Source organism: Cryptomeria japonica, chromosome 8 (assembly GCF_030272615.1).
Source record: "Cryptomeria japonica chromosome 8, Sugi_1.0, whole genome shotgun sequence".
Classification (NCBI taxonomy): Eukaryota; Viridiplantae; Streptophyta; class Pinopsida; order Cupressales; family Cupressaceae; genus Cryptomeria; species Cryptomeria japonica.
Genome location: NC_081412.1, coordinates 72,026,158 through 72,039,933, shown reverse-complemented (window position 1 = coordinate 72,039,933; position 13,776 = coordinate 72,026,158). Strand labels below are relative to the sequence as shown.

General features: G+C 36.9%; 1 protein-coding gene across 1 annotated transcript; it reads left to right on the top strand.

The window, feature by feature from the left end:
- The first annotated feature begins 841 nt into the window (after positions 1 to 841).
- Positions 842 to 2,234, top strand: LOC131857522 (probable FBD-associated F-box protein At1g32375). Its single transcript, XM_059210184.1, has 5 exons — positions 842 to 971; positions 1,064 to 1,155; positions 1,419 to 1,563; positions 1,712 to 1,734; positions 1,914 to 2,234. The coding sequence occupies exons 1-5, from the start codon at positions 842 to 844 to the stop codon at positions 2,232 to 2,234; spliced, it is 711 nt and encodes a 236-aa protein (XP_059066167.1).
- Positions 2,235 to 13,776: the final 11,542 nt, after the last annotated feature.

Below are 13,776 nucleotides of genomic sequence, written 5' to 3'. Positions count from 1 at the left end.
ATTAAAATCTTCTTATTTTAGTAATTAATTAAATAAATATTCTTTTAAATAATTTATCTATTCTCATTTTATTTAAAATTTTAATTAAATAAATATTTTTTATTCATTCAATTATTTTCCCATCACCTTTCTTTTTACGACTAAATTAATAGACGAATTATGAATTAATTAATTAGCTAATTTAATTTAATTAACTTATATTTATTTTTCTCCACAATCCTTGTTCACTTAATCTTAGCCTTCCATTCATACTGTTGGATCACTATCTAAACTTGTTATCATTTGACAAGTGTTCCTTTTACATGTCTAACTAAGATCTTGAATATTCATTGTAACCATACACATACCCAAAGTCAAACTAACTTTTATCGTAGCCAATCACGTAAGGATGTTGCCCTAATGTGTATTCTAGGGCTAGCCTTTATCCTTCATGTGACACTTGTAACATGACCACAACTTTGATGTAAAACCCTAATCCTCATTCAATCCTAACCACCCATTACCCAATCAATCTTGACCCTTGATTTTTATATTGGACATTCTATAATTAGAGGTTTTCCGTCTCATTGAAGATCTCCTTTCATGATAACCTTATGTTCAGAAATTTCTATGTATTCCATCTTCCTCATATGTTAATCATGTCTCTATTCTATCCATCTTATCTTTCATTATATCAATCCTATCATCATGCATAAATCTATCAGAGGAGTAGCTCTTCAGAAAGGAATGAAGATACTTTGAGGTTGGATATTTTACATTATCTTATGTTATTTGTGTCTGAATCATTTTTATTGTAATGATATTTTACAAAACCCATTAATTTCTCCGACAGGTAAAAATTATGGACCTCAAAAGAAATCTAGTAGGCCTAAATGATCTCCCAGATAGCTTGTTGATCTATATTCTAAGCAAAGTTCCCTTGAAGCAAGCAGTGCGTTGTTCACTCCTCTGCAAAAGATGGAAATTCATCTGTACAGCCTTACCCATCCTTAAAATTTCATAAGGGATTTCTCGTCTTCATCATACAGCAGCATTATTGATGATACATTTGAGCGTCATTCAGGTAACCTTGAAGTTTTTGAGTTTAGCAACAATATCTCCTTTGAGATCAGAGACAAGCTTTCTAAGTGGATTCACCAAGCTGTTTTGAAAGATGTAAGAGAGATAAGAATTGAAGAGAATACATTTAATTTCCCTCTTGTTGAGGTTCCCACGACGATTTTTTTGTGCCATAGCTTGAGATCTTTGACTGTCAATACTTTTCTTCTCACAAATATACCGGACTATTTTGTTGGCTTCATGGGTCTGGAATCACTCCATTGCGAGAGTGTTAAGCTGAATGACACCATCTTTGCACTCATGGTTCAATTATGTCCAGTTTTGACGATTTTAAGGTTATTTAATTGTTATGGACCCAGAACCTTGAAGATAAATTCAGACAGTCTTCTTTCTCTATATCTCTGCTCTCCGATAGAAGCATTAACAGTGAGTTGCCCACGCTTGATGAGACTTTCAATAATGAAAGATTTTCGTCGGAGGACCGCGATGGAATTCTACTTGCCGGCATGTTCCAGCCTATATACAGACGCTGCACTATTTAGAGTGTTTACAACTCTAAAGTCACTGAAAAAAATCACCTCAGTGGAGTTGATTTATAAGGATGATGTACCGATTCTATCTGAATTTCCTTATTTAGAACAAATCTGTATAGGCAACACGCGCTACACTGCATTGGTAAGTTTTTAATCCTTATTTTATTACAAACATTGTATTTTTTATCAAACCCTAACATCGATTTGTTGCTCTACTGCATTTTAATCCTTGACAGAAACATTAGAACTGCATTTCTAGCTTTCATTCATTTTTGTATATATTTCTGACTCAATCTCCGGAAATTTTTGCTTTCATCTAAGGGTGTAATGCAGCAGTTGTCTAATGCCGTATTTCCAGATTTTTCTGCATCATCTTCACTGAAAAATCTAAAGCGGGTTCATCTGAATATGACACTTTTTTATGATGCTACACGCCTACTTGCCTATCTACTTCCACGCTCTCCTGCTCTGAAAAGTATATCAGTTTCCCGGAAGAAAGGATTTGATGGCGCTAGGGCTCTGCGATTTATCAACAGGGTGTTGAATCTTCAGCAACAATTTCCAGGAACCAAAATTCTCTTATCACGGGATACAGTGAAGGAAGGGAGATGCCTCAACTGCGATCTTGAAGATTTTCATTAAAATGAGAGGATCTTATTTACTGTTTGTATTTACAATTTATTTTGGTTAATTTTGCAATGGTATTAAATTACAAAGGAACGGAAGTATGTGTCGAATTTTAATTGAAACTACTCAACCAGAGTAAATTTTAATGGGTACAGGAAATCATTCATATAATATTTTCTCCTACCACTTTCCATTCAATGTTTTTACCGTTGCGTTCTTGTTCTGCCAGTCTGTCTTTTGCTTTTGTTATTGAGAAAAATTATAAAATATTGAGCAACAAAGCATCTGGTGTCAAATCATTGATATGTTTATTTAAATTAGTTCCCTGAGTTCATTATTTGTAGTTATGTTTGCTCTGATGATTGTGATGGATTAGACAGTTTTTTTATTTCATGAATAAAACTTGAACTTGGTAGCTTTTCAGCTTTGATGGTCTGTAGCTTGTTAATTCAATTTCGGACCAGTGGTGAGATATGAAGAGTTCATCAATAATGGTACTATGAAAACAAATCAATGGTTCATTAGAGTTATAACAAAATAAGGGGAAAATTTATGTGCATCTCATGTGAGCCAACGACGTTAAAATTTAAATCTCTGTAGGAGTAATCTCTCGTTCTTTTAAAGGGAATTTTACCTCTGTTTCATTTGTTCAGTCTTGCATAACAGCATTACGTTTTGTTGTCCCTTAGTTGTCCTTGATGACAAAAAGGGATTTATTATTGGCAGATTATATATCATGGTACGTTGACATTTCTTTATGTACAGAGCTTTTCAGGATTTCAGGTGCTTGGTACAGTTTGAAAGGTATACATATGGTTCATTTGCAATTTGATATTTCTATGGTGTTACATTTTGCATATAAACACGTGGTTGATCCTAATATGATATGACTTGGGTATAGTCCTTGTCAGCAACACTTTGGGTATTTGGCATACATTGGTTGATTGACACTTATTTGGTTTTATAGTACTTGTGAGTGCTTGATATGGTTACATTCTATAATGCAATGTTTCATACTATACTTAGCATTTGTTGAAAATGATTATATTTTGTTTAGCAATTTATGCGCTTGGCATTTCTTTGGTAGTCTTCACATAGCTTATTCAAGCACTTTTTATTGTGCTGTCCATAATCTTAGTTGTGGGTCCGTATGATAACTTGGACATGAGCTAGCTTTAAGCTCATTGGCAGATTTCAAAAGCTATTGTTTTAGTTTATGGATTACAATGCAAATGCATTAGGTTTCGATAACATTGAATCTGGAAACACAGAAGGATTACTTTTGCTGTAGCTCACTGGCATACCCTAAAGCCGCCGCCATGGTGTTTCTTCTTGCAGCTACAGTGACCAATCTCGTGCAGATTTTGACTTCTCTTTCACCTATGTGAAAGAGTAGTTTTTGGAGATTCTTTCAGTGCTATTTGTGGCTGATTTCTCTGCAGATTTGGTGGGGTATTTACAAGGTTTTTCAACAGTTTTCTTCAGGTGATTTTGATTTACAATGGTAGAAGTAACAATTTGTAACTTTTGTTGGAGATATAATCCCAACTACTCCCACCTAACTTACATGTCATATCCTCTGTATGTACATCATATCTGCAGACTTGTCACAAACAGAGATTGAAGCAGATTTTCCTTGGATTTGGATGGATTATCATCTACTCTTCAGCCTGTGTTTTTGTCAAATCACATGCTTTTTGGGTAGTTTGGGTAGTTAAAAATATATTATTTTATGTATGCCCTCTCTCCTCCGTGGTATGTAGAAGGTCTATATGTTTCATAGCACTGCATTTTTTATGCACTCTCTTCTGAGAGTCCAGATCCACAGAGCTGATGAATGTAAGCTGTTCGTCTAAAGAAAGTCTAAATGTAAGAGCAGAAGCTCAGTCAATCTATGTATTACTTCATTATGTTTAATATAAATCTGTTTGTCACTTTTGTTACTCCCCTGTTTCCTTCCCCTTAATCTTAACTGCCAATCACAACAATTCCAATTTCTTCTTCATTTCATTCTGACTTCATTTGTTGATATTTTGGCATCTAAAATCTCCAAATACTAAAGATCAAACCTAGGAAATCCCATGATCCTCTTTTAGTAACCAATCCATTGTAGGTTAAGGTGTGATTCACTTTTACCATCAACACCTCCAATAGAGTGACACTGCGGGTGCTCTGGGATCTCAATTCCAATGAGCTCTATTGGCCTCAAACATGTTTACACAAATTGTCGCTGCATTCAACAATATTATATATCATGGTACATTGACATTTCTTTATGTACAGAGCTTTTCAGGATTTCTGGTGCTTGGTATAGTTTGAAAGGTATACATATGGTTCATTTGCAATTTGATATTTCTACGGTGTTTCATTTTGCATATCGACACATGGTTGATCCTAATATGATATGACTTGGGTATAGTCCTTGTCAGCAGCACTTTGGGTATTTGGCATACATTGGTTGATTGACACTTATTTGGTTTTATATATACTTGTGAGTGCTTGACATGGTTACATTCTATAATGCAAGGTTTCATGCTATACTTAGCATTTGTTTAAAATGATTATATTTTGTTTAGCACTTTATGCGGTTGGCATTTCTTTGGTAATGTGTTCACATAGCTTATTCAACCTATGGGGCATTTAACTAGAGCTTATAAAGCACTTTGTATTGTGTTGTCCATAATCTTAGTTGTGGGTCCGTATGATAACTTGGACATGAGCTGGCTTTAATCTCATTGGTGGATTTCAAAAGCTATTGTTTAAGTTTATGAATTATAATGCAAATGCATTAGGTTTTGATAACATTGAATCTAGAAACACAGAAGGACTACTTTTGCTATAGCTCACTGGCATACCCTAAAGCCGCCACCATGGTGTTTCTTCTTGCAGCTATAGTGACCATTCTCGTGCAGATTTTGACTTCTCTTTCGCCTATGTCAAAGAGTAGTTTTTGGAGATTCTTTCAGTGCTATTTTTGGCTAATTTCTCCCGAATATTGTGCAGATTTTGTGGAGTATTTACAAGGTTTTTCAACAGTTTTCTTTAGGTTATTTTGATTTACAATGGTAGAAGTAACATTTTGTAACTTTTGTTAGAGATATAATCCCAACTACTCCCACCTAACTTACCATGTCTTATGCTCTGTATGTACATCATATCTGTAGACTTGTCACAAACAGAGATTGAAGCAGATTTTATTATCAACACCTCCAATAGAGTCACATTGCAGGTGCTCGGCGATCTCAATTCCAATGAGCTCTATTGGCCTCAAACATGTTTACACAAATTGCTGCTACATTCAACAATATTATTTTTAATCAATTGACAACTTCACTTACATTTTGACAAGTTGAAGCACTTGACATCCTCCTCTCAACTTCTGATCACTATCATCAGCTTAGATATACCATGACATCCCATGCTCAGATTGTTCATATTCTTCTTCATATATTCCTATTGTAGCATCCTAAAATTGCGACACTTGCAATTTTGATTGCATTTGGGTCTTCACGATGGCGGCACAACGTTGAACTTGAATGGAGACCCCGAAACCTGTTTACAACATCAAAAACTGCATTTTTCCGCACCATGGCCTGATCCCTCCTTGCACCCTGCTGTCCTGGGAGGTGGGACCATGGCGCCCAGCGCCCTGGTCCCCCAGGACCATGGCGCCCAATGCCCTGGTCCATAGCCCTATTTTGGGCCCGATCTCTTATGGGGCTTCGGGTCTTTAGGTTTGCAAATTGGAAAATAATATTTCCTGGTTGGCCTAAGGTCGGGAAAATCAGTCTATCAGCCATAATTGACAAGTATATAAACTACATTTCCTCTCCCATTTGAGGAGGTCGAAAAAAGGAAATAAGCAAGAGCAAAAAGTGAAAGCGATATTCAAACATTCAAGCATTCAAGCATTCAAGCATTCCTTCAAGCAATTGAGCATTCTAAGTCTCCATTCAATGCTAAGTGTTGCATTCAAGACAAAGATTCAACCATTGAAGAGGAGATCACATACAACATACAATATACTACATACATTACACCTTCGCATGTAAGAATACAAACATTCTTACAACAAGGTATCAGTACTTGTTTACATTACAAATGTTTACATTTACAGCATTCTCATTTCTTAGTTAATTCCAAAACTGGGGTTTGACCTAAAGGCAAACCCCTCATCCCCAACCCCCCAATCATCCTCTCTTTTCTGTGTGTAGGTTGCAAGTACGCGGCTGTAATTGAAGATCTGGAATCCTTGTGCAGAGATGAACAGATCCCCCTTCGTTTCGCGGATTTTTCGGAGGACCGTGTGCACGCCGGGCGCCATCGTCCTGTCAACTTTCACTCAAATTTGCAGAACAGCACTGTCTCGACCTTTTACTGCTAATTCCAGGTCCGCAACTTCATCCCATATCCCTATCTCTGTTTGTAAGCGAATCTTTCCTACTTTACATGCATTCCTAGTTCAATCTTTCTATCTACATTCTTTACAAAAGAGGGTATCCTTGCTATCACAACCCTTGAAACTCATATAGAATCCAATCTTGCGTTGCGTGGGATTGGATCTTGTGGGCTTCAACCCCTCTTTTGAATGTAAAGTCTCTCCTAAGTGAAAACCGTCAACCCTAGTGACTCTCCCTTCTCTCTCCTTCAAGTTGGGGAGAGGAGAACAACTAGGGTTCGATTTTTCCGCTTTACATTTTGGTGAACCTGATGTGAACATCCTCATTCTGATTATTCATGGTTAGATCTGAAAATTTTGTTTCCTTAATTACATTTCCATGTTTGATCTTTTGTAAATTTTAGAGGTTGATTGCATAAAAACCCTAAAATTTTCTTTTAAGTAATTAAACTTGTGAAATGTTTAATTGTTAATGCTTGTTTCAGATCTACCCTTCTATTGCAAATTGTCAATTCATATTTGTACTTTAATTTTGAAAATTAAGTGGCTAAATGTCAAAACCCTAATTTTTAAGACCTTCTTGATTCAACCTTTGACTGATAATTTCACTAATCAAAACACCTCCAAATCGGCTGTAACTTTGGATTCCGCAACAAAATCACAATATCTTTCATCCCTGAAAATTTGGAAAAAAGTTGCGAGGACCATGTGCACCCCGAGCGCCATCATCCCCGACATTTTTTTCGAAATTTCGGGAGCTAGATCTTACTGTATTTTTCTGCTAAAATCCAAAATTTTGGCTGATTTTATCAATTTTAACACCTTCAAAATTAAAGTCAAAGTTGGTCTAGCGATTGCTTGGATTGAGGCTTCTAATCATTCAAAAAATTGTTGAAATTGAAATTCATATCAAAATTGTGTTTCTTACAGTCCTAAATCTGAAAAGTGTGTTGGCATTCATTCGAAATTTCAGTGTTTTATTCAGATCTTTACAATTTGTGACTTTTGAAATTAAGTGTTTCATTGCAACAACTTTGATTTCCACTTTCAAATTCAAATTTTGCATGAAATCGAGTCAACTTTTAAATTTCGAAACTTGCATTGCTTTCAGTATTCCCTCTAAAATCATAAAATTCAAAATTTCAGTTTCCCTCTCTTTTTCAAAATTCAAATTTTACATTTTTCACCAATCTTGGTAGGGTTCAATTTTGAGATTGCAACTTTAATTTGGCCTATCTACAGAAAATCACTCAATTTTTTCAGATTAGCTTTAAAATCATCATAACTTTCATCCCTGAAAATTTCAAAAAAAGTTGCGAGGACCGTGTGCACTCCGTTCGCCACGGTCCCGGACATTTTTTCTGAAATTTCGGGAGATTGTCCTGATTGCATTTAACAGCTTAAATCTAGGAGATTGGCTGGTTTTATTGAAATTTTCTACCTCTAAAATTCAAAATCTTCTCTCTCTTTAGTGCATGAGTTTTACAACAATAAGTCCTACTTACACTATTCCCGTTAGACGAAGCCTTAGAATTAAGTCTTTCCAAGGTGTAATTACCGAGGAGATGGAACCTAATTTGAATGGCCTTTTTAACAAGGACATGGGTAATTCCTCTAATCCTCTTAATGATGAAGAAGCTCTCCATGAGGTTTCTGTAGAACAACTTTCAAAATTGGATAACCAATTTGATGATTTTTGACAATGGATGTCTCAAGAATACCCTGATAGTGAAGCTCTTTCATTAATTGAGGGTCTAAAACATATGGTTCAAAGTGATAAGAATGAAATTGATATTCTGTGTGGTATTGTACACATTGTGGATTCGAATGTGATGCCGATGAAAAGTTGTGCCGAAACCTTAGGTTATACACAACCTCCTACTCAAGTCAATCATTCTATTCCTTTGACAACTTCTATTGCTAGTATACCTACTTTTACATCAAACATAATGACTACTTCAATACAAGACATTCCTCCTATGATCACTAGTCATGGGGGCAATCCCTCTTCTTCAATCAACCCTCTTCCTTCATTCAATCCAACTTCTTCATTCATTCCTTCAATGAGTGTTCCTATTATATGTCCACAAATAAACATGACACAAGGGGGCAATTCATTTAACCCTTCCATTCCTCCTTGTAGTGTTCCTCCTTTCCAATCATCCCCTATGACTAACTATCATAGCGTCCCACCACCTTACTCTCTACCTTCTTTCAATAACATGACACCTCCATCACAATCTAACACGTCTAATATGAACTCTTCGACTGAAGCGACCATTAACAATCTTGCACAAATTGTCTCTTCTTTACAGCAACAAATTGCCTCTATGAATCAATCTAAGTTTAGTGTGCCCACATTTGATGTTGCGAGCCCACTTTCTCTTGCATTGTTCGAGCTATCCCCCCTAAACATGTTGAAATTCTGCATTTGGAGCTTTATAATGGTAAGGGTGATCCTCTAACACATGTTAAGACCTTTCAAACAATATGTACTGATTTTGCTTATGACCAAAGGTTGCTTGCAAAACTGTTTACTAGAACATTAAGAGATAAAGCCCTACAATGGTATTGCTCGTTTCCTTCCTATTCTATTTCATCTTTCGAACAACTTGCAAATGCTTTCATTCAACAATTTCAAAACAATATAAGTTCTAAAGTTACTTTGATTGATTTAATGCATTGTAAACAAGGTGTTAAAGAAAAAGTGATTGACTTCATTGGTAGATATAAGCATTTGTATGCTCAAATTTCTTTTCCAGTGCCTGACAATGATATTCAAAGAATCTTTATTTCTAATTTACAAAAAGACATTAGAGAAAAATTCCTATTTTCTGAGTTTACTTCTTTCCAACAGTTGTGCACAACTCTTCACAATTATCAACTGACTGTGAGTCAAATGGAACAAGCAAATCCTATGGCTCCGAGTGATAAGGGTGATAGTAGTCAACAACCATTTGGGAAGTTTAAACCGAATAGAGAGTCCATTAAATTCAATGAAAACATCATCAACAACAATGTGAATGCAGCATCAGGTGTGCCTGCTATTTCTAAGTTTTTCAAGACAGAAAGAAAGTTTACTCCTTTGAATGAATCATTGCATAGTATTATGAATAAGTTATTGGAACAAAATGTGCTGACTCTTCCTCCTATAAGGCAAATAGATCCTGCAAAGATTAATTCACCCTACTTTGATAACAAATCTTTTTGTAAATTTCATCGTCAACCTGGGCATGATACTGAAAAATGTTTTGCTTTAAAGGGTAAAATTCAAGATTTGATTGATAATAATACTATCTCTGTTTCGGGTGTGAATGATAAAGGCAACACATCTGTAGCTCCTCCTAACCAAAATCTTCAGATTTTTACTAATCCATTACCTTCTCATACCTCTAATGTGATTGATACTACTGATTCCTCTGTCTCACCTAATGATCTTGTGTCTATGACTCCGAATGTGATTAACTTTGTAGAGCAGCAGAAAATCCCTAAAGAACCTTCCATCACCTTTGATTCTAGTGAAACTATCAGGGCACCTGATGGTCCTTTATATATAGTTGCAAAAGTCAAGAATACACCTTGCCGTGGAGTGCTTATTGATCCTTCTTGTATGGTTAATATCATTACTGAAGAATTTCTTTTTACTTTGCAATTGAATCAAGTGATCTATGATGAAACAAATGTGGTTGTGAAACTATTTGATGCATTTTCTTCTCCTACAATTGGTTCTATTACATTACCTATTGAGGTCCATAACAAATCCCTTGATATGAGCTTTGCTATTATTCCATCATCCGAACAATTTCGTGTGAAGCTAGGCTATCATTGGCTATCTTCCATGAAAGCTATTGCTTTTCCTATTCACAAGTGTTTGAAATTTCCCCATAATGGTGAAGTTGTTACTGTCAATCATAGTCTCTTTAAACTAGCTGAAAGAACTTCTAGCGCTCCTATTGATTACTTTTGGCCTAAACAATTCCAATCTCTTCCTCCGTGAAGTGATCATCTTTTTAAATCTTATCAAAAGTGGAAAAAAGATATGATCCTATCTCTAAGTGAACCTAGACCACCCAAACTTGACATTCCTATCATTCTTGAGAAGGAAGTTCTTCCTTTGAAAGATAAAACTAATGTCTTTCCTCAAGAAGATTCCCAAACCATTCCTATGAATGTGACTATGCCTATATCTAATAAACTTCCTAAAAGTAGACCTATACCTCCTCGTCATGAGGGGCTTGGTCTCCTTCCTAAACCAAATATTCCTCCCTTATATGGAGCAGTTCCTCCTCCTTCCTCTTATGGAGAGAAAAGACCTTCCTCTTCTCCTATTGTTCAACCTAAGATACCACAACCTAAACACCCAAGTGAAAAGGATGAGAACATTCCTCCTCCTCAATCTTCTCAACTTCCTACTAAGACTAGACGAAATCGTTCTGCACGTGAACGCCGATGAAAGCGTCGTCTTAGAGCTCAGGCAGCTGCTTCTCAAACTTTGCAATCCCCAAAAACACCTTCAGCCAGTATTATTCCATTTTCTCCTCAGCCGACGATTGAGCCGAAATCTCCTAAACATAAGATGCATGATGGTCTTGATCCTGTGCGAGTTAAAGATCCTATTTTTATAAATCTTGATGATGATATAGATGAAAATATTATTCATGATGAAAATGTTAGTCCTGTTCATTCTGATAGTGAATATGAATATGTTGATGTTGATAACCATCTATCTAACGAATTTTCTAAAGCACTTATCCTAGCTCCTAGACAAGAACACCGTGGCTTGGGATATGAACATAGCCCTTGTTTGGATCTTGTGATAGCTCCATCTGCTATGTTGAATGTTCCTCCTCTAGCGTGTTTCCTACCTTCCCAAAATATTGATCAGCAAGATCGGGGGGTAGATGATGTGCTAGACTAGTTCATTAGCATAGCAGATTCTCTCCTCCTCTCTTTTGTTACTTCTTCTATGTGTTATTCTCATTCTTCTATTTGTTGTCCTTAGTGTTGTCTACTTGAGGACGATGCAAAACATTGAGATCTCTTTTTGACTCAAAAGACACATGTGTTCCCTTCTTCTAGGTGACCTTCCTTGATTGGGGAATGAAGAACAATTATGCATACATACATACGATATACATGAATTATCATACAGCATACTGACCCCGAGGAAAGCAAAGTCACCTTGTGCTTTATGTTTTGTGTCTATTATCCTTGGGCTTATCTCACACTTGGGGGCTAAATCCTTGTGATAACATGCTCCTTTCTTTTCTCATTTCTTATATGTATCACTACCTTAAAGCAATCACCCCCGGTGAGGCATGTGCGATCACTTTAACGTAGGGGGGCATACATCCTGTCCATATCTTTTCAAGATACTTGAAAATTTCTTGACAAATTTAGCTTTGCCTTGAAAATTTTTGATATCTTTCTTGCATGACTCATAGTGAGGGAACCTTACTACTGACAGTCATGGTTCTCTCTCGTGATCTTCCCTTTTACTTTATCAATCGAAGTCGTAAGATCCTTTGTCCACTGGGGGCTTGGTGTATCTTGCCTCCTTGACGTGGTGAAAGTTTTTCAATGTTGTTTCCTTGTACTTTACCAGAAGTATAAGCATACGCTTATACTCCCGCTAAAGTGGGGGCTAAATGTAGCGTCCTAAGATTGTGACACTTGCAATTTTGATTGTATTTGGGTCTTCATGATGGCGGCGCAATGTTGAACCTGAATGGAGACCCCGAAACCTGTTTACAACATCAAAAACTGCATTTTTCCGCACCATGGCCTGATCCCTCCTTGCACCCTGCTGTCCCGGGAGGTGGGACCATGGCACCCAGTGCCCTGGTCCCTCAAGACAAGGGCGCCTAGCGCCCTGGTCCCCCACGACCATGGCGCCCAGCACCCTGGTCCCTGGCCCTATTTTGGGCCCGGTCTCTTATGGGGCTTCTGGTCTTTAAGTTTGCAAATTGGAAAATAATATTTCCTAGTCGGCCTAAGGTAGGGAAAATTAGTCTATCAGCCCTAATTGACAAGTATATAAACTGCATTTCCTCTCCCATTTGAGGAGGTCAAAAAAAGGAAATAAGCAAGAGCAAAAAGCGAAAGCGATATTCAAACATTCAAGCATTCAAGCATTCAAGCATTCCTTCAAGCAATTGAGCATTCTAACTCTCCATTCAAGGCTAAGTGTTGCATTCAAGACAAGGATTCAACCATTGAAGAGGAGATCACATACAACATACAATATACTACATACATTACACCTTCGCATGTAAGAATACAAACATTCTTACAACAAGGTATCAGTACTTGTTTACATTACAAACATTTACATTTACAGCATTCTCATTTCTTGGTTAATTCCAAAACCGGGGTTTGACCTAAAGGCAAACCCCTCATCCCTAACCCCCCAATCGTCCTCTCTTTTCTGTGTGTAGGTTGCAGGTACATGGTTGTAATTGAAGATCTGGAATCCTTGTGCAGAGATGAACAGATCCCCCTTCGTTTCGCGGATTTTTCGGAGGACCGTGTGCATGCCGGGCGCCATCGTCCCATCAACTTTCGCTCAAATTTTCAGAACAGCACCGTCTCGACATTTTACTGCTAATTCCAGGTCCGCAGCTTCATCCCATTTCCCTATCTTTGTTTATAAGCGCATCTTTCCTACTTTACATGCATTCCTAGTTCAATCTTTCTATCTACATTCTTTACAAAAGAGGGTATCCTTGCTATCACAACCCTTGAAACTCATATAGAATCCAATCTTGCGTTGCGTGGGATTGGATCTTGTGGGCTTCAACCCCTATTTTGAATGTAAAGTCTCTCCTAAGTGAAAACCGTCAACCCTAGTGACTCTCTCTTCTCTCTCCTTGGAGTTGGGGAGGGGAGAACAACTAGGGTTTGATTTTTCCGCTTTACACCTACTTACTTAAAATTGTATAAAAATGCATCTCCTGATTGATATAACCTTATCCTTGAGAATCAACAAAATACATAATAACTTGCCTTTCAACATCTCAACCTCAAAAGGAGATAAGGGAAAGAAGTGAGGTAAAAGGTCATTGTCAGGTCCCTTACAACCAAAAGATAGGGCACCATTATCCCCCCAATGATACTTACAAGCATAACTAGTATCATCCAATTCTACCTGAATAGGAG